The 25,474-nt window shown below is 62.2% G+C and overlaps 1 protein-coding gene across 1 annotated transcript in view; it reads right to left on the bottom strand.

The window, feature by feature from the left end:
• Window positions 1–380: 380 nt before the first annotated feature.
• LOC147106566 (nuclear factor 7, ovary-like) overlaps window positions 381–25,474 on the bottom strand; it is a 58,592-nt gene continuing 33,498 nt past the window's right edge. Inside the window, exon 2 of the mRNA XM_086008482.1 lies at window positions 381–932. Coding sequence (XP_085864608.1) covers window positions 408–932 — 525 coding nt within the window. The 3' untranslated portion in view covers window positions 381–407. The remainder of the gene's footprint in view (window positions 933–25,474) is intronic.

The raw sequence follows: 25,474 nt of genomic DNA, 5'->3' as shown, positions 1-25,474 counted from the left end.
GCAGGGAAAGAGGCCTTCCACCTCTCCTGCACTTCCTACAGCAACATCTGTAAGGTGTCTTCAGCAAAGTGGGGCACCCTGCTTCATTCAGCTGTGGTGCCAGATATTAGAGGATACATTCCCATGTCACAATGTAGTAATAAAATAAATCTAGCCACTAAAATCCACTAAGACACTGCATCCATAACAAAAAAGCTATTGCTATCACTGAATAAAAGATTAAGACGGTGTTATCTTCATAAATAAATAGACGTTTTCATTATGAACAGCTAGCTTGAGCTAGTCATTTATTCAGCCATGTGGACTAGTGTACAGGCATCCATCTTGACTACTGCCTTGTGGGTAGCCCCTTACTAAACATACAGCTCCACCTAGTGCACCATTCTAGAATGACATGTTACTGATCATTACAACCTCCTCTTCCGATAAGCTTCCTCCTTCAGAAATGTCAGCCCGTCTTTTTGCTCCATCTGTTTCTGCAACTTTGAGAGTTTCTCCTGAATAGACTTTAAATTCTCTTGAATTTCTCGGAGGTTTTTCTTCATTGTTTCTAGAATCTCCCCCTCTTGTTCCCTGAGATATCTGATTAAACGCTGCTCTTTCTCAGTGAGAATCTGGTGCATTTTAGCGAACTCGGATGTGATGCGGGTCTGCAGACTGCTCAACTGTTCCCTAACTGCGGAAATCTGCTGTTTCTGTTTTAATTCCGTTTCTAGAACCGCCGATTTCTTCTCTGTGAGAGAATCTAAGGAAGATTTCAGCTGATCCTTGTAGATTCCAACAGCTTCTTTAATGGGCTTGAAGCGGTGCTCTCTGTGTTCCCGCGCATCTCTACAAATCAGACAGATCAATTTCTTGTCAGTTTCACAAAACAGCTTCAGTTCTTCCTGATGTTCCTCACAGTGAAGTTTACTTTCCTTCTCTTTCGGGCACTGCACTTGCAGTAGGCTCAGGCACAGGGCTCAGAGAAAAATTATCCTTCCTAATTTCATATATGGAGGGGGGAGGGAAGAATCCTTATGTAGCCCTACATTGGATATACTTTGGTAGCAGGATGGGTCTAGTGGATATTTGGAAGCTCCAGCCTACAAGTACAAGTATTACTCTGCTGTGTTGTGTATTCCACACATCACTAGTTCTTGAGTCTCGCTAGGAGATGCATAGGCTTTGGTTGGCTCTGTCAAATATCGTTAAAGGACTCTGACAAAAAGTATACGGCCTTTGAGGCCAATGGTCGGCTTTACCAGTTTTGTCGCCTTCCATTTGGGGTCACCAATGGGGTGGCCGTCTTTCAACGGGCAATGGATAGCCTAGTCAAACAGGAGAACTTAACGGACACTTTTACATATCTGGATAATATCACCATTGCTGGTCATGACCAGAAGGAGCATGATGCCAACTTCCAGAAATTTTTTGACGTTCTCTGTCATCGCAACTTAACCTTAAATGAGTCCAAATCTGTGAAATCAGTACCATCAGTCAACATCCTTGACTATTGGGTGGGCAACGGTGTCATCAAACCGGATCCGGAGCGACTTCGTCCGCTTCAGGAGCTCTCCCTCCCTACGAATCTCGGCTCTCTTCGTCGGGCACTCGGCATGTTCGCCTATTATGCGAAATGGCTACCCCACTTCTCTGACCAGATCCAGCCCCTGCTTCACGCAAAGTCATTTCCATTGGAGGCAACGGCTATTTCAGCTTTCAACCTCCTCAAGCGACAACTGGAAAAAGCCATGCTTCGTTCCATTGATGAAAATCTTCCCTTCGTGGTCGAGTGCGATGCATCGGATGTGGCGATCTCTGCTACCTTGAATCAAGGTTGTCGACCCATTGCATTTCTGTCCAGAACTTTGCAGGGTAGCTGTTACGTCCGTGTAATAATAAGAAAAGGACTGCAGAGAACGGTACAACAGGTGTTTACTCAACGTGGTTCAAACTGCAACTGAAACAACAGATTACTACTCAGCGTTATATATAGGTGTGGTCACTGCCGGTACTACACTATACATGAGCTGTAGAAAGTAGTTCCCCCCTTAAAAGGTACATACATTACAATTCCTCCCCTTTTGGATTAACAGTACCATAACACTCATTTAACAATTAAATATCAAACTAATTACAATTAACACTTTTAACATGCAACATTATCTGAAAATACTCTATTTATAAATTCAGTCTTTGGGGAGGCTTCCTGATCCTTTCTGGATAGCGCCGTTCCCGAGTGTCTTGCTCTTGATGCAGAGGCGATTCTGGCCCCCTGTCGTCGCTTGGTTCATCAGCTTCCGATGCTATTGTTTCTGGGGTAGATGCTACCTGTACGTCGGGTTCATCACCAGGTACGTATGGGCGAGGCATGGGGTTGACTTGTTCCTGTGACTCTAGGATCTGGTCAGCATGGCGTCTCATGATGCTCTCCCCAACATCCACTGTGTACATTAGTGGGCCCTGCCGTGTGCATATCGTTCCAGGCTGCCATTTTTCTGTTCGGTAGTCGCGGGCCAAGACTGGTTGCCCTACATTGAAGCTCCTTGTTGGCTTCTCATGGATGTGCTGGAATTGCTTACTCTCAACATCTCTTTGTACGTTTGGTCTGAGCAAATCCAGGCGAGATCTTAACCTTCGGTTAAAGAACATCATGGCTGGGGCCTGGTTGGTGACTGCATGTGTCGCATTCCGGTAGGCGAACAGGAAATTGTCCACCTTGTGCTGCAGTGGAATGTTGTCATTGTACATAGCCTTTATTGCCTTCTTAAAGGTTTGTACGAACCTCTCAGCCAATCCATTTGTGGCTGGATGATACGGGGCAGATGTGTAATGCCATATCCCATTCTTTTTCAAGAACCTCCGGAACTCTTCGGACACAAACTGTGGTCCGTTGTCGGAGCAAATCTGTTCTGGTAAGCCATTCCTGGCAAAAATGGTCCGTAGGACTGCAATAGTTTTCTCCGTGGTGGTGGAGGACATTTTGATGACCTCAGGCCATTTCGAGTGCGCATTCACGGCTATTAAAAACATTGAGTCCATGAATGGACCAGCAAAATCAATATGCACCCGTTGCCATGGAGATGAGGGCCACTCCCATGGGTGTAGAGGGGCCTGTGGTGGTGCATTTTGGACTTTCTGGTATCCTGAGCAGCTCTTGGTCAGGTCCTCAATTAGTTTATCGATTCCCGACGACCACACATAAGCCCTGGCTAGGCTTTTCATTTTTACCCCTCACAGATGACCCTCATGAAGCTCATTGAGCACTCTCTCCCTTAACTTGGGTGGAATTACCACTCGGGATCCACACATCAAGGTCCCCCGGCACACTGACAGCTGTTCTCTCCTTGTCGAGAATGCTGGCAACAGTGAGTCGCCATATGCTGGACATCCCTTCACCGTCAAATCATATACCCGAGACAGTGTCGGGTCATTTCGGGTTTCCTTTACGGTACAAGCGTTAGTTACCGGTAGGTATTCAACTGTAGTTGAATGGAATATTTCGACAGGATCCACTGCTGGTGCTTCCTCCGCAGTAGGCAGTGGCAGGCGTGATAGCCCATCAGCATTTCCATGCTGTTTCGTGCCCTTATATTCAATCTCATAGTGGTGTGCCCCTAGAAAAAGTGACCATCATTGTAGTCGTTGCGCAGTCATCACCGGAACGCCCTTCTTCTGATTAAAAATGGAGACAAGAGGCTGGTGATCAGTCAGCAAGATGAATTTCTGCCCGTGCAGATAGTGATTGAACTTTTTCACTCCCCACACTAGGCTGAGTGCCTCCCTGTCAATCTGGGCGTAGTTACGCTCGGCTGAGGTTAGTGATCGTGACGCAAAGGCTATTGGCCACTCTGAGCCGTCCGAGAATTTGTGCGACAGCATTGCTCCAATGCCGTAGGGTGACGCATCACAAGCCAACCGAATTGGTAACGCTGGGTTGTAATGGGCCAATACCTCTTTCGATGTGATTAGTGTTTTGCTCTTCTGGAAAGCTCGTCTACATTCGTCATTCCACTTCCATGGCACCCCAGTTTGCAGTAGGGTGTTCAGTGGGTGTAGTATTGTAGACAAATTTGGCAAGAACTTATGGTAGTAGTTTACCAGCCCGAGGAACGACCTCAGTTGTGACACATTTTCCGGTGCTGGAGCCTTGACTACTGCCTCAATCTTCTCTGGGGACTTATGTAACCCCTCTTTATCGATAACGTGGCCACAATACGAGATCTGTTTTCTAAAAAACTCGCATTTGGGGCAGTTAGCTCGGAGCCCATATTCCTGCAATCTAGTGAGCACCTGCTCCAGGTTGGCAAGGTGATCACTGTCATTTTCAGCCGCGACCAGGATGTCGTCCAAATAACACTGGGTCCCTGGGATCCCTTGCAGGACTTGTTCCATTGCCCTCTGCCAAATAGCCGGAGCTGATGCTACCCCGAATACCAGCCGGTTGTATTGGTAGAGACCTTTATGGGTGTTGATTGTGAGGTATTTTTTTGATGTTTCTTCTACCTCCATTTGCAGATACACCTGGGCCAGATCAATCTTAGTGAAGCGTTTCCCTCCAGGTAGCGAGGCGAAAATATCTTCAATCCGCGGAAGTGGATATTGTACGGTGTGAAGGACTGGGTTCACTGTTACCTTAACGTCCCCACAGATGCGAACCTTCCTTGGTTCCCCAGGCGTGCTGCTCAATGACTTTTTCATCACAGGGACGATGGGTGTAGCCGACTCGCTCCAGTCTACCATGGACAGTACTCCTGAATGTTCCAGACTCTCCAGCTCTGCTTCGACGGCTGGGCGGATCGCATAAGGTACCGGCCTGGCCCTAAAAAATTTTGGGCTTGCGTTTTCTTCAATTTTAATCGTCGCTGTCATGCCTTTTAGTGTTCCGAGTCCTTGCTGGAACACTTCTTTCGCGTCAGTTAGGAACTTTGACAGTCGCCCAGGTGTGACGTCATCATCCTTTTTGCCAGCCACAGTCAGTGCCTGTATGGAATGCCAATCCAGTTGTATTTTCCGGATCCATTCACGTCCCAGTAATGGTGGTCCTCCATCTTGCAATACATACAGGTCTAGTTTTGGTGTTTCCTTACCGTTATATATAACGGTCACCCTTATTTTTCCTTTGGGGTAGACATTTTGCCCCGTGTACGTCTTCAAAATAATTTTTGTGTCTCTCAAGGGTATGTGTGAGAATAGCCGCTCGTAGTCCCGTCGGTTTATGACTGTTAGAGCTGATCCTGTGTCCAATTCCATCTTTACCTGGACTCCTGCTATCTTGAGAGTGACCCAAATGGTTCGGTGATCCTCCGTTGTGATCACATTATGTAGTTTCAGACAACTCAGTTCCCTGCTTTCGGAGTCGTTATCACTCTTTTGTTCGTCTGAACTATTCTCCGTTATCTTATGTACCTTCTTGTACTTCCCTTTGGTCAGTTTCTTATTGCTGGTTTTCTTTCCCGACCTGCAGACTCGTGCTATGTGTCCTACTTTTCCACACTGTCTGCACACTTTGTCTTTGAACCAGCAATCATTCTGGTCGTGTGTTGTTCTGCCGCAGCGATAGCACTTCTCTGTTCCATATGACATTTTGTTAGTGCCATATTCTTGCAGTCTCTGTTGTATCTCTGCAGCGCCCCGTGCTGCTGCTTCATATGATACTGCAATGCTGAAAGCCTTTTCCAGCGTAAGGTCCTTTTCAGATAAAAGCCATTTCTGGGTTCCTTCACTTTGAAGCCCACACACAAACTTGTCCCTTAAGGTATCTGCCAGTCATGCTCCAAATTGGCAGTGTTTCGACAGTTTGCGCAGTTCTGTTAAATAATAAGAACATAAGAACATAAGAAATAGGAGCAGGAGTAGGCCAATCAGCCCCGCGAGCCTGCTCCGCCATTCAATAAGATCATGGCTGATCTGATCCTAACCGCCAATCCAGTATCACAGAACCATCTCCTGAATCTAACAGAATTAGACACATGAAATAGGAGCAGAATCAGGCTACACGGCCCCTGGGCCCGCTCCGCTACCAACAGCGCCATGACCGATCCGAACCTAGATTCATGTCCAAATTCCTGCCTGCTCCCCGTAACCCTTAATTCCCTTTACTTCTAGGAAACTGTCTTAAATTTATGTAATGATATAGCTTCTACAGCTTTTTGGGGCAGCATATTCCATGGACCTACCACCCTCTGAGTGAAGTAGTTCCTCCTCATCTCAGTTTTGAAAGAGCAGCCCCTTATTCTAAGACTATGCCCCCTAGTTCTAGTTTCACCCATCATTGGGAACATCCTCCCCGCATCCACCTGATCCAACCCCTTCACAATCTTATATGTCTCAATAAGATCGCCTCTCATTCTTCTGAACTCCAATGAGTAGAGTCCCAATCTACTTATATGTCCATCCCCTCATCCCCGGGATTAACCAAGTGAACCTTCTTTGTACTGACTCGAGAGCAAGTATGTCCTTTCTTAAGTATGGACACCAAAACTGTATGCAGTATTCCAGGTGCGGTCTCACCAATACTTTGTACAACTGAAGCAATACCTCCCTATTTTTATATTCTATCCCCCTAGCAATGAAAGCCAACATTCCATTGGCCTTCTTAATCACTTGCTGCACCTGCATACTAACCTTTTGAGTTTCGTGCACCAGGACCCCCAGATCACTTTGTACTTCAGTACTTTCCAGTTTCTTGCCATTAAGATAATGACTTGCTCTACGATTTTTCCTGCCAAAGTGCATAACCTCACACTTTCCAGTATTGTATTCCATCTGCCAAATCTCTGCCCACTTACTTAGCCTGTCTATGTCCCCTTGCAGGTTTTTTATGTCCTCCTCACTCACTACTTTCCCTCCCATCTTAGTATCATCTGCAAACTTTGATATGTTACACTCGGTCCCCTCCTCCAAATCGTTAATATAGATTGTAAAGAGTTGGGGACCCAGCACTGACCCCTGCGGAACACCACTAGTTACTGATTGCCAGTCTGAGAATGAACCATTTATCCCAACTCTCTGCCTTCTGTTAGATAGCCAATCCTCTATCCATGCCAGAATATTACCCCCAATCCCGTGATTTTTTATCTTAAGCAATAATCTTTTGTGTGGCACCTTGTCAAATGCCTTTTGGAAGTCTAAATACACTACGTCCACTGGTTCCCCTTTATCCACCCTATATGTTACTTCCTCAAAGAACTCCAGCAAATTTGTCAAATTTGTCAAATTTGTCAAACATAATCAGCATTGCTTTCATCCTTATGCTGGTTCCTTTTGTGAAACTTGAATCTTTCTGCTATCAGCAGCGGTGTGGGGTTTAAGTGGTCCTGTAGGATTGACACTGTTTTCAAAATCCTTTTCTACTGGCTTCTCTGGGGTTACTAGGTTTCGTAGTAAGCCATACGTTTTTGCACCCATTGAATTCAACAACACCAGCGCTTTCTTGTCATCTGGCACTTCATTCGCCTTGCAGTATACTTCTATGCGTTCGACATATGTCGTCCAATCTTCGACTTCATTGTCGAACGCTGTGATACTGCCACTCTTCGGCATTTTTGGGTGTGGTTAGACTGGCTTAAAATGGTGTCTCCCACGCTTTCCTTTCTTCCCCACTGTGGCTTAAAATGGCGTCTCCCGCACTGCTGCCAACGCCGCTCTCGGCGGTCCTCGTGGCAAATGGCGACGCCCTGTGGGTTTCGTGCGCTGCTCCTGCGATGCTGCCAATGCCGCTCTCTGCGGTCCTCGTGGCAATGGCAGCGCCTCGTGTTTCCCTGCACACCTCTCTCCCCCGTTGATGCTGCTCGGCCCTTGAACACCGGCTGCGCTCTGCTCTCTCTCGCCTCTCTCCGCCATTGACGCCGTTCGGTCCTGAACACTGGCTGCAACCTGTGCGCTCTGCCCTCTCTCTCTCCCCCGTCGACACGGCTCTGCCTTTTTCTGTGCCGCTCAGTCGGGCTCTAGCCCATCGCTGTCCGGGAAGGGTCTGCGCAGTATCCCGTTTCGCTGGACCACTGTGACTGGAAAGCCAAGCCTGGCTCTCGACAGCCTCCCCTGCAATGCTCAAATCTCCGCTGGATGACTGGGCGGTTGCCCGTGGTCGATGCCTGTGCTTCTGGACTCGACCTTCTTCCACTGTTCTCCAGGAGCGAATCCCTGGGAGGTGAGGCAGAGTTGCAGGTAGGTTCGAACTTTCTCGTCGCCACTGTAACGTCCGTGTAATAATAAGAAAAGGACTGCAGAGAACAGTACAACAGGTGTTTACTCAACGTGGTTCAAACTGCAGCTGAAACAACAGATTACTACTCAGCGTTATATACAGGTGTGGTCACTGCCGGTACTACAGTATACATGAGCTGTAGAAAGTAGTTCCCGCCTTAAAGGTACATACATTACAGTAGCGAACTCCATTATCCTCCTGTCGAGAAGGAGGCTACAGCCATCATCAAAGCTGTATGTAAATTGAGTCATTTTCTCACTCGTCGCCATTTCACACTTATAACCGCTCAGCGCTCCGTGGCCTTTATGCTGGATAACCAGAAACGCACTAAGATCAAGAATAACAAAATACAACTCTGGAGGATGGAATTGGCCGCCTTTGGATACACCATACATTATCGACCCGGCAAAGAGAATGTGGCCCCGGATACCCTCACGCAGGCATTCTGCTCTTCTATGTCAACTTCGACTCTTGCAGATCTTCATACTGACTTATGCCATCCTGGCGTTACCCATATGTTGCACCTTGTGCGATCTAAAAATCTCCCATTTTCTACGGAAGATGTGAAAAGAACGTGCTCCTCCTGTAGAATTTGTGAGGAATTAAAACCGCAATTCTTCCGTCCATCGGCTGGCTCGTTCATACACGCTATGCAGCCTATGCAGTGACTCAGCATTGACTTTAAATGGCCATTGCCTTCCTCAACGTGAAACACCTACTTACTGACTATGGTGGATGAATATTCATGCTTTCCCTTTGCTTTCCCCTGTCCCAATATACTTACTTCCACAGTGATCAAATGCCTTGATCAAGTCTTTTCCCTTTGCGGTACGGCCAATTACATCCACTCTGATCGGGGTCCCTCCTTCATGTCAAGTGAACTCAAAAGTTATCTCTCCCAAGGGGAATCGCCACAAGTAAAACGACACCGTACCATCCCATCGGTAACGGACAAGTTGAGAGATACAACGCTATCATTTGGAACGCTGTTCGTCCTGCGCTGAGGTCACACAACCTACCAGACCAGCAGTGGGAAACTATGCTCCTGGACGTGTTGCATTCCATCTGGTCTCTCCTTTCTACGTCTACCAATGTCACACCTCACGAGCGATTCTTCAGCTTCCAGTGTCGCTCCACCCATGGGACGTCTCTACCGTCATGGTTGGCAGCTCTCGGCCCTGTGCTGCTCCGAAGATTCGTCCGATCATCTAAAAACGATCCTCTCGTTGACGAGGTAGAACTCACGGATGTCAATCCCACGTACGCGCATGTGCAGTACCTTGATGGCCGGGAGTCCACCGTTTCATCCGGGACCTGGCTCCCTGTCCAGCCGGTTACATGGACCCAACTGATAGGGGGACCCACGGGGATGATGCTGACACTGCGCTCCCCGAAGATGACGCCCTACCTGGGACATCGAGAGATCTGCCAGTTGCCCCACCGGATCCACTCAGGGAGCTGAGCGCTCCCCATGGGATGGCCACCCGAGGCAAGGACGCCAGTCAGTCCCCGGCTATCAAACAGGATGAAGCCAGTTCTGCGCCCGCACCCGGAGTCACGATCTCCCCAGCCTCCCTAAGGTCGATCAGAGCAACACGGGCTCTGTCAATCCACCGGTACAGATCACGCGGCCCAGGGACCAAGACACTGTCCGGGGAGAGGTGCCTTCTAGCCATAAACAAAAATCTAAAAGACTGTGGCTATTGGTGGTCCGCTTAATCCGTTAAGAGGAAGTCGTCGGACTTCCAAATCTTTTAGGCTGGAAGAATGTTATAAATCTCATCATCATCAAGAAACTACTCATGAAATAACGCTGGACGGCCAGCTGCTGGCGCCCTCCAAGGAGTATAAATACTCGGGCATGAGCCCAGCTAACCAGGGACATTTTGTAAGACAAGGAACTAGTGAAGTACAACTAGACCTCCATGTTCTGAAACAAGTTGATTAAAGCCTTGCTTTATGCTCAAACCAAGTGCGTAGTGAGTTTTATTACATCAACCCCCAAATAAGTCCCAGGCCTAGAACCAAGGGAGTGGGAGCGATTCGAACCGCTCACAAGTCAGAGGTGAAGCTGACCCACACACCACCCCTTACAGAATAGGAAGATAGGCACGTGTTCCGCCATTCAATTTGATCATGGCTGATCTGTACTTCAACTCTCTTCGCTCCATATCCCTTAATACCCTTACCTAACAAAAATCGATCTACCTCAGTTTTGAAATTTGCAATTGACCCAGGCTCAACAGCTTTTTGAGGGAGCCTTTCAGATTCCCACTACCCTTTGTGTGAAGTGCTTCCTGATATCAATACCTAGCTCTAATTTTAAGTTTATGCCCCCTTGTTCAGGACTCTCAAATCCTTTAATCACCTTATACATCTCAATTAGATAACCTCTTATTCTTCTATACTCAAGGGAATAAAGCTTAGTCTATGCAACCAGTGCGCACCCTTTTAGCCCCGGAATCATTCTGTTAAATCAGCACTTCACACCCTCCAAGGCCAATATGTCATTCCTGAGGTGTGGTGCCCAGAACTGAACATGGTACTCCAGATGTGGTCTAACCAAAGTTTTTTACACCTGTAGAATAACTTCCACCCTTTGTATTCCAGCCCCCTTGAAATAAAGGCTAACATTCCATTTTAAATAATGTTTTGTACATGTCCACTAGCTTTTAGTGATTTCTGTACATGGACCCCTAAATCTCTTTGCTCCTCCACAGTTCCTAGCTTTTCACCATTTAGAAAATACACTGATCTATCTTTTAGGTCCACAATGGATGACCTCACACTTCCCCACATTAAACTCCATCTGCCACAGTTTTTCCCACTCACCTAATCTATCAATGTCCCTTTGCAACTTTCTGTTCCCATGTACACAACTCACTGTGCCACCTAACTGAGTGTTGTCAGCAAATTTGGATATACTGCTCTCTATTCCTGCATCTAAGTCATTGATAAATATTATGCAAAGAGTGCTACTCCCAACCCCACGTTAAAGAAACTGAGGAGTACATACCCATTATCCCTGCTCTCTGTCTCCTATCTCATAACCAATTCCCGACCCATGTCAGTGTCCAATTCCATGCGCTTTCATGCTTGTGTGGAACCTTATCGAATGCCTTCTGGAAATCCATATAAATAACATTCATAGACACTCTCTTATCTGTCACATAATAAATGAAAGCCAGCACAGATTTGTTAAACGTTTGACTAACGTGATTCAGGCCTTTGATGAAGTAACGGAGAGGGTTGATGTGTATTGGAACTTTCAAAAAGCGTTTGATAAAGTACCACATAATAAACTTGTTAGCAAAATTGAAGCCTGTGGGATTGAGAGGGCAGTGGCAGCATGGATATGAAATTGGCTAAGGGGCAGAAAGCATGGAACAGTGGTGAATGGTTGCTTTTCAGACTGGAGGCAAGTATACAGTGATGTCCCTCAGGGGTTGGTATTAGGACCACTGCTCAGTTTGATATATATTAATGATCTGGATTTGGGTATACAGGGCATAATTTCAAAGTTTCTAGATGACACGAAACTTGGAAATGTCATAAACAGTAAGGAGGATAGCAAGAGACTTCAGGAGGACATACACAGGTTGGTGGAATGGGCAGACACATGGCAGATGAAATTCAATGCAGAGAAGTGTGAAGTGTTCATTTTGGTAGGAAGAAATGAGGAGAGGCAGTATAAACTAAATGACCTGGGGGTGTACGTACACAAATCGTTGAAGGTGGCAGAACAAGTTGAGAAGGCTGTTAAAAAGACATACAGGATCCTTGGCTTTATAAATAGAGGCGTAGGGGGAAATTTTAACACCCAAAACAGGTGAGTTTGGGTTTGCTACAAATCTGAAACAGGATGGAGGTGCGGGGCCAGGGGTGGAGTGTGAGCGGGGCCTGGGTGGAGGTGCGGGGCCCGGGTGGAGGTGCGTAGCCCTGCAGGGGTGGAGCGTGAGTGGGGCCCAGGTGGAAGTGCAGGGCCCAGGGGTGGAGTGTGAGCGGGGCCTGGGTGGAGGTGCAGGGCCCAGGGGTGGAGTGTGAGCGGGGCCCAGGGGTGGAGTGTGAGCGGGGCCTGGGTGGAGGTGCGGGGCCCAGGGGTGGAGTGTGAGCGGGGCCCGGGTGGAGGTGCGGCGCCAGGGGTGGAGTGTGAGTGGGGCCCAGGTGGAGGTGCGGGGCCCAGGGGTGGAGTGTGAGCGGGGCCTGGGTGGAGGTGCAGGGCCCAGGGGTGGAGTGTGAGCAGGGCCCAGGGGTGGAGTGTGAGCGGGGCCTGGGTGGAGGTGCGGGGCCCAGGGGTGGAGTGTGAGCGGGGCCCGGGTGGAGGTGCGGCGCCAGGGGTGGAGTGTGAGTGGGGCCCAGGTGGAGGTGCGGGGCCCAGGGGTGGAGTGTGAGCAGGGCCCGGGTGGAGGTGCGGGGCCCAGGGGTGGAGCGTGAGTGGGGCCCAGTGGAGGTGCGGGGCCCACGGGTGGAGTGTGAGCGGGGCCCGGGTGGAGGTGCGGAGGCCCAGGGGTGGAGTGTGAGCGGGGCCCAGGTGGAGGTGTGGGACCCAGGGGTGGAGTGTGAGCGGGGCCCGGGTGGAGGAGCGGGGCCCAGGGGTGGAGTGTGAGCGGGTCCCAGGTGGAGGGGTGGGGCCCACGGGTGGAGTGTGAGCGGGGCCCGGGTGGAGGTGCGGGGCCCAGGGGTGGAGTGTGAGCGGGGCCCAGGTGGAGGTGTGGGACCCAGGGGTGGAGTGTGAGCGGGGCCCGGGTGGAGGAGCGAGGCCCAGGGGTGGAGTGTGAGTGGGGCCCAGTGGAGGTGCAGGGCCCTGCAGGGGTGGAGTGTGAGGGGGGCCCGGGTGGAGGTGCGGGGCCCAGGGGTGGAGTGTGAGCGGGGCCCGGGTGGAGGTGCGAGCCCAGGGGTGGAGTGTGAGCGGGGCCCGGGTGCAGGTGTGGGGCCCAGGGGTGGAGTGTGAGCGGGGCCCGGGTGGAGGTGCGGGGCCAGGGGTGGCGTGTGAGCGGGGCCCGGGTGGAGGGGCGGGGCCCAGGGGTGGAGTGTGAGTGGGGCCCGGGTGGAGGGGCGGGGCCCAGGGGTGGAGTGTGAGCGGGGCCCGGGTGGAGGTGTGGGGCCCAGGGGTGGAGTGTGAGCGGGGCCCGGGTGGAGGTGCGGGGCCCAGGGGTGGAGTGTGAGCGGGGCCCAGGTGGAGTGTGTGGCCCAGGGGTGGAGTGTGCGTGGGGCTCGGGTGGTGGTGCGGGGCCAGGGGTGGCGTGTGAGCGGGGCCCGGGTGGAGGGGCGGGGCCCAGGGGTGGAGTGTGAGTGGGGCCCGGGTGGAGGGGCGGGCCCCTGGGGTGGAGTGTGAGCGGGGCCCGGGTGGAGGTGTGGGGCCCAGGGGTGGAGTGTGAGCGGGGCCCGGGTGGAGGTGCGGGGCCCAGGGGAGGAGTGTGAGCAGGGCCCGTGTGGAGGTGTGGGGCCCAGGGGTGGAGTGTGAGCGGGGCCCCGGGTGGAGGTGCGGGGCCCAGGAGTGGAGTGTGAGGGGGGGCGGGTGGAGGTGCGGGGCCCAGGGGTGGAGTGAGAGCGGGGCCCAGGTGGAGGTGCAGGGCCCTGCAGGGGTGGAGTGTGAGGGGGGCCTGGGTGGAGGTGCGGGGCCCAGGGGTGGAGTGTGAGCGGGGCTCGGGTGGAGATGCGGGGCCCAGGGGTGGAGTGTGAGCGGGGCCTGGGTGGAGGTGCGGGTCCCAGGGGTGTAGTGTGAGCGAGGCCCGTGTGGAGGTGCGGGGCCCAGGGGTGGAGTGTGAGCGGGGCCCAGGTGGAGGTGCGGGGCCCAGGGGTGGAGTGTGAGCAGGGCCCAGGTGGAGGTGCGGGGCCCAGGGGTGGAGTGTGAGCGGGGCCCGGGTGGAGTGTGAGGCCCACGGGTGGAGTGTGAGTGGGGCTCGGGTGGTGGTGCGGGGCCAGGGGTGGCGTGTGAGCGGGGCCCGGGTGGAGGTGCAGGGCCCTGCAGGGGTGGAGTGTGAGGGGGGCGCGGGTGGAGGTGCGGGGCCAGGGGTGGAGTGTGAGCGGGGCTCGGGTGGAGATGCGGGGCCCAGGGGTGGAGTGTGAGCGGGGCCTGGGTGGAGGTGCGGGTCCCAGGGGTGTAGTGTGAGCGGGGCCCGGGTGGAGGTGCGGGGCCCAGGGGTGGAGTGTGAGCGGGGCCCGGGTGGAGATGCGGGGCCCAGGGGTGGAGTGTGAGCGGGGCCCAGGTGGATGTGCGGGGCCCAGGGGTGGAGTGTGAGTGGGGCCCAGGTGGAGTGTGAGGCCCAGGGGTGGAGTGTGAGTGGGGCTCGGGTGGTGGTGCGGGGCCAGGGGTGGCGTGTGAGCGGGGCCCGGGTGGAAGGGCGGGGCCCAGGGGTGGAGTGTGAGTGGGGCCCTGGTGGAGGGACGGGGCCCAGGGGTGGAGTGTGAGCGGGGCCCGGGTGGAGGTGTGGGGCCCAGGGGTGGAGTGTGAGCGGGGCCCGGGTGGAGGTGTGTGGCCCAGGGGTGGAGTGTGAGCGGGGCCCAGGTGGAGGTGCGGGGCCCAGGTGTGGAGTGTGAGCGGGGCCCGGGTGGAGTGTGAGGCCCAGGGGTGGAGTGTGAGTGGGGCCCGGGTGGTGGTGCGGGGCCAGGGGTGGAGTGTGAGCGGGGCCCGGGTGGAGGTGTGGGGCCCAGGGGTGGAGTGTGAGCGGGGCCCGGGTGGAGGTGTGGGGCCCAGGGGTGGAGTGTGAGCGGGGCCCGGGTGGAGGTGCAGGGCCCTGCAGGGGTGGAGTGTGAGGGGGGCGCGGGTGGAGGTGCGGGGCCAGGGGTGGAGTGTGAGCGGGGCTCGGGTGGAGGTGCGGGGCCCAGGGGTGGAGTGTGAGCGGGGCCCGGGTGGAGGTGCGGGGCCCAGGGGTGGAGTGTGAGCGGGGCCCCGGGTGGAGGAGCGGGGCCCAGGAGGGGAGTGTGAGGGAGGGCGGGTGGAGGTGCGGGGCCCAGGGGTGGAGTGTGAGCGGGGCCCGGATGGAGGTGCGGGGCCCAGGGGTGCAGTGTGAGCGGGGTCCGGGTGGAGGGGCGGGGCCCAGGGGTGGACTGTGAGCGGGGCCCAGGTGGAGGTGCAGGGCCCAGGGGTGGAGTGTGAGCGGGGCCTGGGTGGAGCTGCGGGGCCAGGGCGGAGTGTGAGCGGGGCCCGGGTGGAGGGGCGGGGCCCAGGGGTGCAGTGTGAGCGGTGCCCGGTGGAGGTGCGGGGCCCAGGGGTGGAGTGTGAGCGGGGCCCGGGTGGAGGTGCGGGGCCCAGGGGTGGAGTGTTAGCGGGGCCCGGGTGGAGGTGCGGGGTCCAGGGGTGGAGTGTGAGCGGGGCCCGGGTGGAGGTGCGAGCCCAGGGGTGGAGTGTGAGCGGGGCCCGGGTGGAGGTGCAGGGCCCTGCAGGGGTGGACTGTGAGCGGGGCCCAGGTGGAGGTGTGGGGCCCAGGGTTGGAGTGTGAGCGGGGCCAGGGTGGAGGTGCGGGGCCAGGGGTGGAGTGTGAGCGGGGCCCGGGTGGTAGGGCGGGGCCCTGCAGCGGTGGAGTGTGAGCGGAGCTCGGGTGGAGGTGCGGGGCCCAGGGGTGGAGTGTGAGCGGGGCCCGTGTGGAGGTGCAGGGCCCTGCAGGGGTGGACTGTGAGCGGGGCACAGGTGGAGGTGCGGGGTCCAGGGGTGGAGTGTGAGCGGGGCCCGGGTGGAGGTGTGGGGCCCAGGGGTGGAGTGTGAGCGGGGCCCGGGTGGAGGTACGGGGTCCAGGGGTGGCCTGTGAGCGGGGCCCGGGTGTCGGTGTGGGGCCCAGGTGTGGAGTGTGATCGGGGCCCGGGCGGAGGTGTGGGGCCCAGGGGTGGAGTCTGAGCGGGGCCCGGGTGGAGGTGCGGGGCCCAGGGGTGGAGTGTGAGCGGGGCCCGGGTGGAGGTGCGGGGCCCAGGGGTGGAGTGTGAGCGGGGCCCGGGTGGAGGGGCGGGGCCCTGGGGTGGAGTGTGAGCGGGGCCCCGGGTGGAGATGCGGGGCCCAGGTGTGGAGTGTGAGGGGGGCCCGGGTGGAGGTGCGGGGCCAGGGGTGCAGTGTGAGCAGGGCCCGGGTGGAAGGGCGGGGCCCTGCAGGGGTGGAGTGTGAGCGGGGCCCGGGTGGAGGTGCGGGGCCCAGGGGTGGAGTGTGAGCGGGGCCCGGGTGGAGGTGCGGGGCCCAGGGGTGGAGTGTGAGCGGGGCCCGGGTGGAGGGGCGGGGCCCAGGGGTGGAGTGTGAGTGGGGCCCCGGGTGGAGGTGCGGAGCCCAGGAGTGGAGAGTGAGGGGGGCCCGGGTGGAGGTGCGGGGCCCAGGGGTGGAGTGTGAGCGGGGCCCGGGTGGAGGTGCAGGGCCCTGCAGGGGTGGAGTGTGAGGGTGGCCCGGGTGGAGGTGCGGGGCCCAGGGGTGGAGTGTGAGCGGGGCTCGGGTGGAGATGCTGGGCCCAGGGGTGGAGTGTGATCGGGGCCCGGGTGGAGGTGCGGCGCCCAGGGGTGTAGTGTGAGCGGGGCCCGGGTGGAGATGCGGGGCCCAGGGGTGGAGTGTGAGCGGGGCCCGGGTGGAGGTGCAGGGCCCTGCAGGGGTGGAGTGTGAGCGGGGCCCAGATGGAGGTGCGGGGCCCAGGGGTGGAGTGTGAGCGGGGCCCAGTGGAGGTGCGGGGCCCAGGGGGGGAGCGTGAGGGGGGCCCGGGTGGAGGTGCGGCGCCCAGGGGTGTAGTGTGAGCGGGGCCCGGGTGGAGATGCGGGGCCCAGGGGTGGAGTGTGAGCGGGGCCCAGATGGAGGTGCGGGGCCCAGGGGTGGAGTGTGAGCGGGGCCCAGTGGAGGTGCGGGGCCCAGGGGTGGAGCGTGAGGGGGGCCCGGATGGAGGTGCAGGGCCCAGGGGTGGAGTGTGAGCGGGGCCCGGGTGGAGGTGCGGGGCCAGGACGGAGTGTGAGGGGGGCCAGGGTGGAGGGGCGGGGCCCAGGGGTGGAGTGTGAGCGGTGCCCGGTGGAGGTGCTGTGCCCAGGGGTGGAGTGTGAGCGGGGCCCGGGTGGAGGTGCGGGGCCCAGGGGTGGAGTGTTGGCAGGGCCCGTGTGGAGGTGCGGGGCCAAGGGGTGGAGTGTGAGCGGGGCCCGGGTGGAGGTGCGGGGCCCAGGGGTGGAGTGTGAGCGGGGCCCGGGTGGTGGTGCAGGGCCCTGCAGGGGTGGACTGTGAGCGGGGCCCAGGTGGAGGTGTGGGGCCCAGGGGTGGAGTGTGAGCGGGGCCCGGGTGGAGGTGCGGGGCCAGGGGTGGAGTGTGAGCGGGGCCCGGGTGGAAGGGCGGGGCCCTGCAGGGGTGGAATGTGAGCGGGGCCCGGGTGGAGGTGCGGGGCCCAGGGGTGGAGTGTGAGCGGGGCCCGGGTGGAGGTGCGGGGCCCAGGGGTGGAGTGTGAGCGGGGCCCGGGTGGAGGTGCAGGGCCCTGCAGGGGTGGAGTGTGAGGGGGGCCCGGGTGGAGGTGCGGGGCCCAGGGGTGGAGTGTGAGCGGGGCCCGGGTGGAGGTGCGGGGCCCAGGGGTGGAGTGTGAGCGGGGCCCGGGTGGAGGTGCGGGGCCCAGGGGTGGAGTGTGAGCGGGGCCCGGTTGGAGGTGCGGGGCCCGGGGGTGGAGTGTGAGTGGGGCCCGGGTGGAGGTGCAGGGCCCTGCAGGGGTGGAGTGTGAGCGGGGCCCGGGTGGAGTTGCGGGGCCCAGGGGTGGAGTGTGAATGGGGCCCGGGTGGAGGTGCGGGGCCCTGCAGGGGTGGAGTGTGAGAGGGGCCCGGTGGAGGTGTCGGGCCCAGGGGTGGAGTTTGAGCGGGGCCCGGTGGAGGTGTTGGGCCCAGGGGTGGAGTGTGAGGGGGGCCCGGGTGGAGGTGCGTGGCCCAGGGGTGGAGCGTGAGCGGGGCCCGGGTGGAGGTGCGGGGCCCAGAGGTGGAGTGTGAGGGGGGCCCGAGTGGATGTGCGGGGCCCAGGGGTGGAGTGTGAGCGGGGCCCGGTGGAGGTGTCGGGCCCACGGGTCGAGTGTGAGGGGGGCCCGGGTGGAGGTGCGTGGCCCAGGGGTGGAGTGTGAGCGGGGCCCGGGTGGAGGTGCGGGGCCCAGGGGTGGAGTGTGAGCGGGGCCCGGGTGGAGGTGCGGGGCCCAGGGGTGGAGTGTTGGCAGGGCCCGTGTGGAGGTGCGGGGCCAAGGGGTGGAGTGTGAGCGGGGCCCGGGTGGAGGTGCGGGGCCCAGGGGTGGAGTGTGAGCGGGGCCCGGGTGGAGGTGCAGGGCCCTGCAGGGGTGGACTGTGAGCGGGGCCCAGGTGGAGGTGTGGGGCCAAGGGGTGGAGTGTGAGCGGGGCCCGGGTGGAGGTGCGGGGCCAGGGGTGGAGTGTGAGCGGGGCCCGGGTGGAAGGGCGGGGCCCTGCAGGGGTGGAGTGTGAGCGGGGCCCGGGTGGAGGTGCGGGGCCCAGGGGTGGAGTGTGAGCGGGGCCCGGGTGGAGGTGCGCGGCCCAGGGTTGGAGTGTGAGCGGGGCCCGGGTGGAGGTGCAGGGCCCTGCAGGGGTGGAGTGTGAGGGGGGCCCGGGTGGAAGTGCGTGGCCCAGGGGTGGAGTGTGAGCGGGGCCCGGGTGGAGGTGCGGGGCCCAGGGGTGGAGTGTGAGCGGGGCCCGGTTGGAGGTGCGGGGCCCGGGGGTGGAGTGTGAGCGGGGCCCGGTTGGAGGTGCAGGGCCCTGCAGGGGTGGAGTGTGAGCGGGGCCCGGGTGGAGGTGCGGGGCCCAGGGGTGGAGTGTGAATGGGGCCCGGGTGGAGGTGCGGGGCCCTGCAGGGGTGGAGTGTGAGCGGGGCCCGGTGGATGTTTCGGGCCCAGAGGTGGAGTGTGAGGGGGGCCCGGGTGGATGTGCGGGGCCCAGGGGAGGAGTGTGAGCGGGGCCCGGGTGGAGGTGCGTGGCCCAGGGGTGGAGTGTGAGCGGGGCCCGGGTGGAGGTGCGGGGCCCAGAGGTGGAGTGTGAGGGGGGCCCGGGTGGATGTGCGGGGCCCAGAGGTGGAGTGTGAGCGGGGCCCGGTGGAGGTGTCGGGCCCAGGGGTGGAGTGTGAGGGGGGCCCGGGTGGAGGTGCGTGGCCCAGGGGTGGAGTGTGAGCGGGGCCCGGGTGGAGGTGCGGGGCCCAGGGGTGGAGTGTGAGCGGGGCCCGGGTGGAGGTGCAGGGCCCTGCAGGGGTGGAGTGTGAGGAGGGCCCGGGTGGAGGTGCGGGGCCCAGGGATGGAGTGTGAGCGGGGCCCGGGTGGAGGTGCAGGGCCAGGGGTGGAGTGTGAGCGGGGCCCAGTGGAGGTGCGGGGCCCAGGGGTGGAGTGTGAGCGGGGCCCGGGTGGAGGTGCGAGGCCCAGGGGTGGACTGTGAGCGGGGCCCGGGTGGAGGTGCGGGGCCCAGGGGTGGAGTGTGAGCGGGGCCCGGGTGGAGGTGCAGGGCCCAGGAGTGGAGTGTGAGCGGGGCCCGGGTAGAGGTGCGGGGCCCAGGGGTGGAGTGTGAGTGGGGCCCGGGTGGTGGGGCGGGGCCCAGGGGTGGAGTGTGAGCGGGGCCCGGGTGGAGGTGCGGGGCCCAGGGGTTGAGTATGAGCGGGGCCCGGGTGGAGGGGCGGGGCCCACGGGTGGAGTGTGAGCGGGGCCCGGGTGGAGGTGCGGGGCCCAGGGGTGGAGTGTGAGCGGGGCCCGGGTGGAGGTTCTGGGCCCAGGGGTGGAGTGTGAGCGGGGCCCAGGTGGAGTGTGAGGCCCAGGGGTGGAGTGTGCGTGGGGCTCGGGTGGTGGTGCGGGGCCAGGGGTGGCGTGTGAGCGGGGCCCGGGTGGAGTGGCGGGGCCCAGGGGTGGAGTGTGAGTGGGGCCCGGGTGGAGGGGCGGGGCCCAGGGGTGGAGTGTGAGCAGGGCCCGGGTGGAGGTGCGGGGCCCAGGGGTGGAGTGTGAGCGGTGCCCCGGGTGGAGGTGCGGGGCCCAGGAGTGGAGTGTGAGGGGGGGCGGGTGGAGGTGCGGGGCCCAGGGGTGGAGTGTGAGCGGGGCCCGGGTGGAGGTGCAGGGCCCTGCAGGGGTGGAGTGTGAGGGGGGCGCGGGTGGAGGTGCGGGGCCAGGGGTGGAGTGTGAGCGGGGCTCGGGTGGAGATGCGGGGCCCAGGGGTGGAGTGTGAGCGGGGCCTGGGTGGAGGTGCGGGTCCCAGGGGTGTAGTGTGAGCGGGGCCCGGGTGGAGGTGCGGGGCCCAGGGGTGGAGTGTGAGCGGGGCCCGGGTGGAGGTGCGGGGCCCAGGGGTGGAGTGTGAGCGGGGCCTGGGTGGAGGTGCGGGTCCCAGGGGTGTAGTGTGAGCGGGGCCCGGGTGGAGGTGCGGGTCCCAGGGGTGTAGTGTGAGCGGGGCCCGGGTGGAGGTGCGGGGCCCAGGGGTGGAGTGTGAGCGGGGCCCGGGTGGAGATGCGGGGCCAAGGGGTGGAGTGTGAGCGGGGCCCAGGTGGATGTGCGGGGCCCAGGGGTGGAGTGTGAGCGGGGCCCAGGTGGAGTGTGAGGCCCAGGGGTGGAGTGTGAGTGGGGCTCGGGTGGTGGTGCGGGGCCAGGGGTGGCGTGTGAGCGGAGCTCGGGTGGAGGTGCGGGGCCCAGGGGTGGAGTGTGAGCGGGGCCCGTGTGGAGGTGCAGGGCCCTGCAGGGGTGGACTGTGAGCGGGGCCCAGGTGGAGGTGCGGGGTCCAGGGGTGGAGTGTGAGCGGGGCCCGGGTGGAGGTGTGGGGCCCAGGGGTGGAGTGTGAGCGGGGCCCGGGTGGAGGTACGGGGTCCAGGGGTGGCCTGTGAGCGGGGCCCGGGTGTCGGTGTGCGGCCCAGGGGTGGAGTGTGATCGGGGCCCGGGCGGAGGTGTGGGGCCCAGGGGTGGAGTCTGAGCGGGGCCCGGGTGGAGGTGCGGGGCCCAGGGGTGGAGTGTGAGCGGGGCCCGGGTGGAGGTGCGGGGCCCAGGGGTGGAGTGCGAGCGGGGCCCGGGTGGAGGGGCGGGGCCCTGGGGTGGAGTGTGAGCGGGGCCCCGGGTGGAGATGCGGGGCCCAGGTGTGGAGTGTGAGGGGGGCCCGGGTGGAGGTGCGGGGCCAGGGGTGCAGTGTGAGCAGGGCCCGGGTGGAAGGGCGGGGCCCTGCAGGGGTGGAGTGTGAGCGGGGCCCGGGTGGAGGTGCGGGGCCCAGGGGTGGAGTGTGAGCGGGGCCCGGGTGGAGGTGCGGGGCCCAGGGGTGGAGTGTGAGCGGGGCCCGGGTGGAGGGGCGGGGCCCAGGGGTGGAGTGTGAGTGGGGCCCCGGGTGGAGGTGCGGAGCCCAGGAGTGGAGAGTGAGGGGGGCCCGGGTGGAGGTGCGGGGCCCAGGGGTGGAGTGTGAGCGGGGCCCGGGTGGAGGTGCAGGGCCCTGCAGGGGTGGAGTGTGAGGGTGGCCCGGGTGGAGGTGCGGGGCCCAGGGGTAGAGTGTGAGCGGGGCTCGGGTGGAGATGCTGGGCCCAGGGGTGGAGTGTGATCGGGGCCCGGGTGGAGGTGCGGCGCCCAGGGGTGTAGTGTGAGCGGGGCCCGGGTGGAGATGCGGGGCCCAGGGGTGGAGTGTGAGCGGGGCCCGGGTGGAGGTGCAGGGCCCTGCAGGGGTGGAGTGTGAGCGGGGCCCAGATGGAGGTGCGGGGCCCAGGGGTGGAGTGTGAGCGGGGCCCAGTGGAGGTGCGGGGCCCAGGGGGGGAGCGTGAGGGGGGCCCGGGTGGAGGTGCGGCGCCCAGGGGTGTAGTGTGAGCGGGGCCCGGGTGGAGATGCGGGGCCCAGGGGAGGAGTGTGAGCGGGGCCCGGGTGGAGGTGCAGGGCCCTGCAGGGGTGGAGTGTGAGCGGGGCCCAGATGGAGGTGCGGGGCCCAGGGGTGGAGTGTGAGCGGGGCCCAGTGGAGGTGCGGGGCCCAGGGGTGGAGCGTGAGGGGGGCCCGGGTGGAGGTGCAGGGCCCAGGGGTGGAGTGTGAGCGGGGCCCGGGTGGAGGTGCGGGGCCAGGACGGAGTGTGAGGGGGGCCAGGGTGGAGGGGCGGGGCCCAGGGGTGGAGTGTGAGCGGTGCCCGGTGGAGGTGCTGTGCCCAGGGGTGGAGTGTGAGCGGGGCCCGGGTGGAGGTGCGGGGCCCAGGGGTGGAGTGTTGGCAGGGCCCGTGTGGAGGTGCGGGGCCAAGGGGTGGAGTGTGAGCGGGGCCCGGGTGGAGGTGCGGGGCCCAGGGGTGGAGTGTGAGCGGGGCCCGGGTGGTGGTGCAGGGCCCTGCAGGGGTGGACTGTGAGCGGGGCCCAGGTGGAGGTGTGGGGCCCAGGGGTGGAGTGTGAGCGGGGCCCGGGTGGAGGTGCGGGGCCAGGGGTGGAGTGTGAGCGGGGCCCGGGTGGAAGGGCGGGGCCCTGCAGGGGTGGAATGTGAGCGGGGCCCGGGTGGAGGTGCGGGGCCCAGGGGTGGAGTGTGAGCGGGGCCCGGGTGGAGGTGCGGGGCCCAGGGGTGGAGTGTGAGCGGGGCCCGGTGGAGGTGTCGGGCCCAGGGGTCGAGTGTGAGGGGGGCCCGGGTGGAGGTGCGTGGCCCAGGGGTGGAGTGTGAGCGGGGCCCGGGTGGAGGTGCGGGGCCCAGGGGTGGAGTGTGAGCGGGGCCCGGGTGGAGGTGCGGGGCCAGGGGTGGAGTGTGAGCGGGGCCCGGGTGGAGGTGCGGGGCCCAGGGGTGGAGTGTGAGCGGGGCCCGGGTGGAGGTGCGGGGCCCAGGGTTGGAGTGTGAGCGGGGCCCGGGTGGAGGTGCAGGGCCCTGCAGGGGTGGAGTGTGAGGGGGGCCCGGGTGGAGGGGCGGGGCCCAGGGGTGGAGTGTGAGGGGGGCCCGGGTGGAAGTGCGGGGCCCAGGGGTGGAGTGTGAGCGGGGCCCGGGTGGAGGTGCGGGGCCCAGGGGTGGAGTGTGAGCGGGGCCCGGTTGGAGGTGCGGGGCCCGGGGGTGGAGTGTGAGCGGGGCCCGGGTGGAGGTGCAGGGCCCTGCAGGGGTGGAGTGTGAGCGGGGCCCGGGTGGAGGTGCGGGGCCCAGGGGTGGAGTGTGAATGGGGCCCGGGTGGAGGTGCGGGGCCCTGCAGGGGTGGAGTGTGAGCGGGGCCCGGTGGAGGTTTCGGGCCCAGAGGTGGAGTGTGAGGGGGGCCCGGGTGGATGTGCGGGGCCCAGGGGAGGAGTGTGAGCGGGGCCCGGTGGAGGTGTCGGGCCCAGGGGTGGAGTGTGAGCGGGGCCCGGGTGGAGGTGCGTGGCCCAGGGGTGGAGTGTGAGCGGGGCCCGGGTGGAGGTGCGGGGCCCAGAGGTGTAGTGTGAGGGGGGCCCGGGTGGATGTGCGGGGCCCAGAGGTGGAGTGTGAGCGGGGCCCGGTGGAGGTGTCGGGCCCAGGGGTGGAGTGTGAGGGGGGCCCGGGTGGAGGTGCGTGGCCCAGGGGTGGAGTGTGAGCGGGGCCCGGGTGGAGGTGCGGGGCCCAGGGGTGGAGTGTGAGCGGGGCCCGGGTGGAGGTGCAGGGCCCTGCAGGGGTGGAGTGTGAGGAGGGCCCGGGTGGAGGTGCGGGGCCCAGGGATGGAGTGTGAGCGGGGCCCGGGTGGAGGTGCAGGGCCAGGGGTGGAGTGTGAGCGGGGCCCAGTGGAGGTGCGGGGCCCAGGGGTGGAGTGTGAGCGGGGCCCGGGTGGAGGTGCGAGGCCCAGGGGTGGACTGTGAGCGGGGCCCGGGTGGAGGTGCGGGGCCCAGGGGTGGAGTGTGAGCGGGGCCCGGGTGGAGGTGCAGGGCCCAGGAGTGGAGTGTGAGCGGGGCCCGGGTAGAGGTGCGGGGCCCAGGGGTGGAGTGTGAGTGGGGCCCGGGTGGTGGGGCGGGGCCCAGGGGTGGAGTGTGAGCGGGGCCCGGGTGGAGGTGCGGGGCCCAGGGGTTGAGTATGAGCGGGGCCCGGGTGGAGGTGCGGGGCCCAGGGGTGGAGTGTGAGCGGGGCCCGGGTGGAGGTGCGGGGCCCAGGGGTGGAGTGTGAGCGGGGCCCGGGTGGTGGTGCGGGGCCCAGGGGTTGAGTATGAGCGGGGCCCGGGTGGAGGTGCGGGGCCCAGGGGTGGAGTGTGAGCGGGGCCCGGGTGGAGTTGCGGGGCCCAGGGGTGGAGTGTGAGCGGGGCCCGGGTGGAGTTGCGGGGCCCAGGGGTGAAGTGTGAGCGGGGCCCGGGTGGAGCGGCGAGGCCCAGGGGTGGAGTGTGAGCGGGGCCCGGGTGGAGGTGCAGGGTCCTGCAGGGGTGGAGTGTGAGGGGGGCCCGGGTGGAGGTGCGAGGCCCAGGAGTGTAGTGTGAGCGGGGCCCGGGTGGAGTGTGAGGCCCGGCGGTGGAGTGTGAGCGGGGCCCTGGTGGAGTGTGAGGCCGGAGGTGGAGTGTGAGCGGGGCCCGGGTGGAGGTGTGGGGCCCAGGGGTGGAGTTTGAGCGGGGCCCATTTGGAGGTGCGGGGCCCGGGGGTGGAGTGTGAGCGGGGCCCAGGTGGAGGTGCGGGGCCCAGGGGTGGAGTGTGTGCGGGGCCCAGGTGGAGGTGCGGGGCCCAGGGGTGGAGTGTGAGCGGGGCCCGGGTGGAGGTGCGGGGCCCTGCAGGGGTGGAGTGTGAGCGGGGCCCGGTGGAGGTGTCGGGCCCAGAGGTGGAGTGTGAGGGGGGCCCGGGTGGATGTGCGGGGCCCAGGGGTGGAGTGTGAGTGGGGCCCGGGTGGAGGTGCGGGGCCCAGGGATGGCGTGTGAGCGGGGCCCGGTGGAGGTGCGGGGCCCAGGAGTGGAGTGTGAGCGGGGCCCGGTGGAGGTGTCGGGCCCAGGGGTGGAGTGTGAGGGGGGCCCGGGTGGAGGTGCGGGGCCCAGGGGTGGAGTGTGAGCGGGGCCCGGGTGGAGGTGCGGGGCCAGGGGTGGCGTGTGAAGGGGGCCCGGGTGGAGGTGTGGTTCCAGGGGTGCTGTGTGAGCGGGGCCTGGGTGGAGGTGTAGGGCCCTGCAGGGGTGGAGTGTGAGGGGGGCCCGGGTGGAGGTGCGGGGCCAGGGGTGGCGTGTGGTCAGGTCCGTGGAGGGGGGGGGATGTCATGGGGGGGGGTCCCGGGGGTGGAGTGTGAGCGGGGCCTGGGTGGAGGGGCGGGGCCAGGGCGGAGTGTGGTCAGGGCCGTGGAGGGGGGAGATGTGATGGGGGGGGTCCCGGGGGTGGAGTGGCGGCGCTGGAGACAAAATGCAGGAAACTACAGGCCAGTTAGCCTAACATCTGGCATTGGGAAAATGCTGGAATCCATTATTGAGGAGGTAATAGCAGGACATTTAGAAAATCATAAGAGAATCAAGCAGAGTTA

The sequence above is a fragment of the Somniosus microcephalus genome, chromosome 15, assembly GCF_052327205.1.
Source record: "Somniosus microcephalus isolate GS21.2 chromosome 15, FLI_Smic_1.0, whole genome shotgun sequence".
Lineage (NCBI taxonomy): Eukaryota > Metazoa > Chordata > Chondrichthyes > Squaliformes > Somniosidae > Somniosus > Somniosus microcephalus.
The sequence above is the reverse complement of the archived record's forward strand: the minus strand, read 5'-3'. Positions and strand labels throughout refer to the sequence as shown.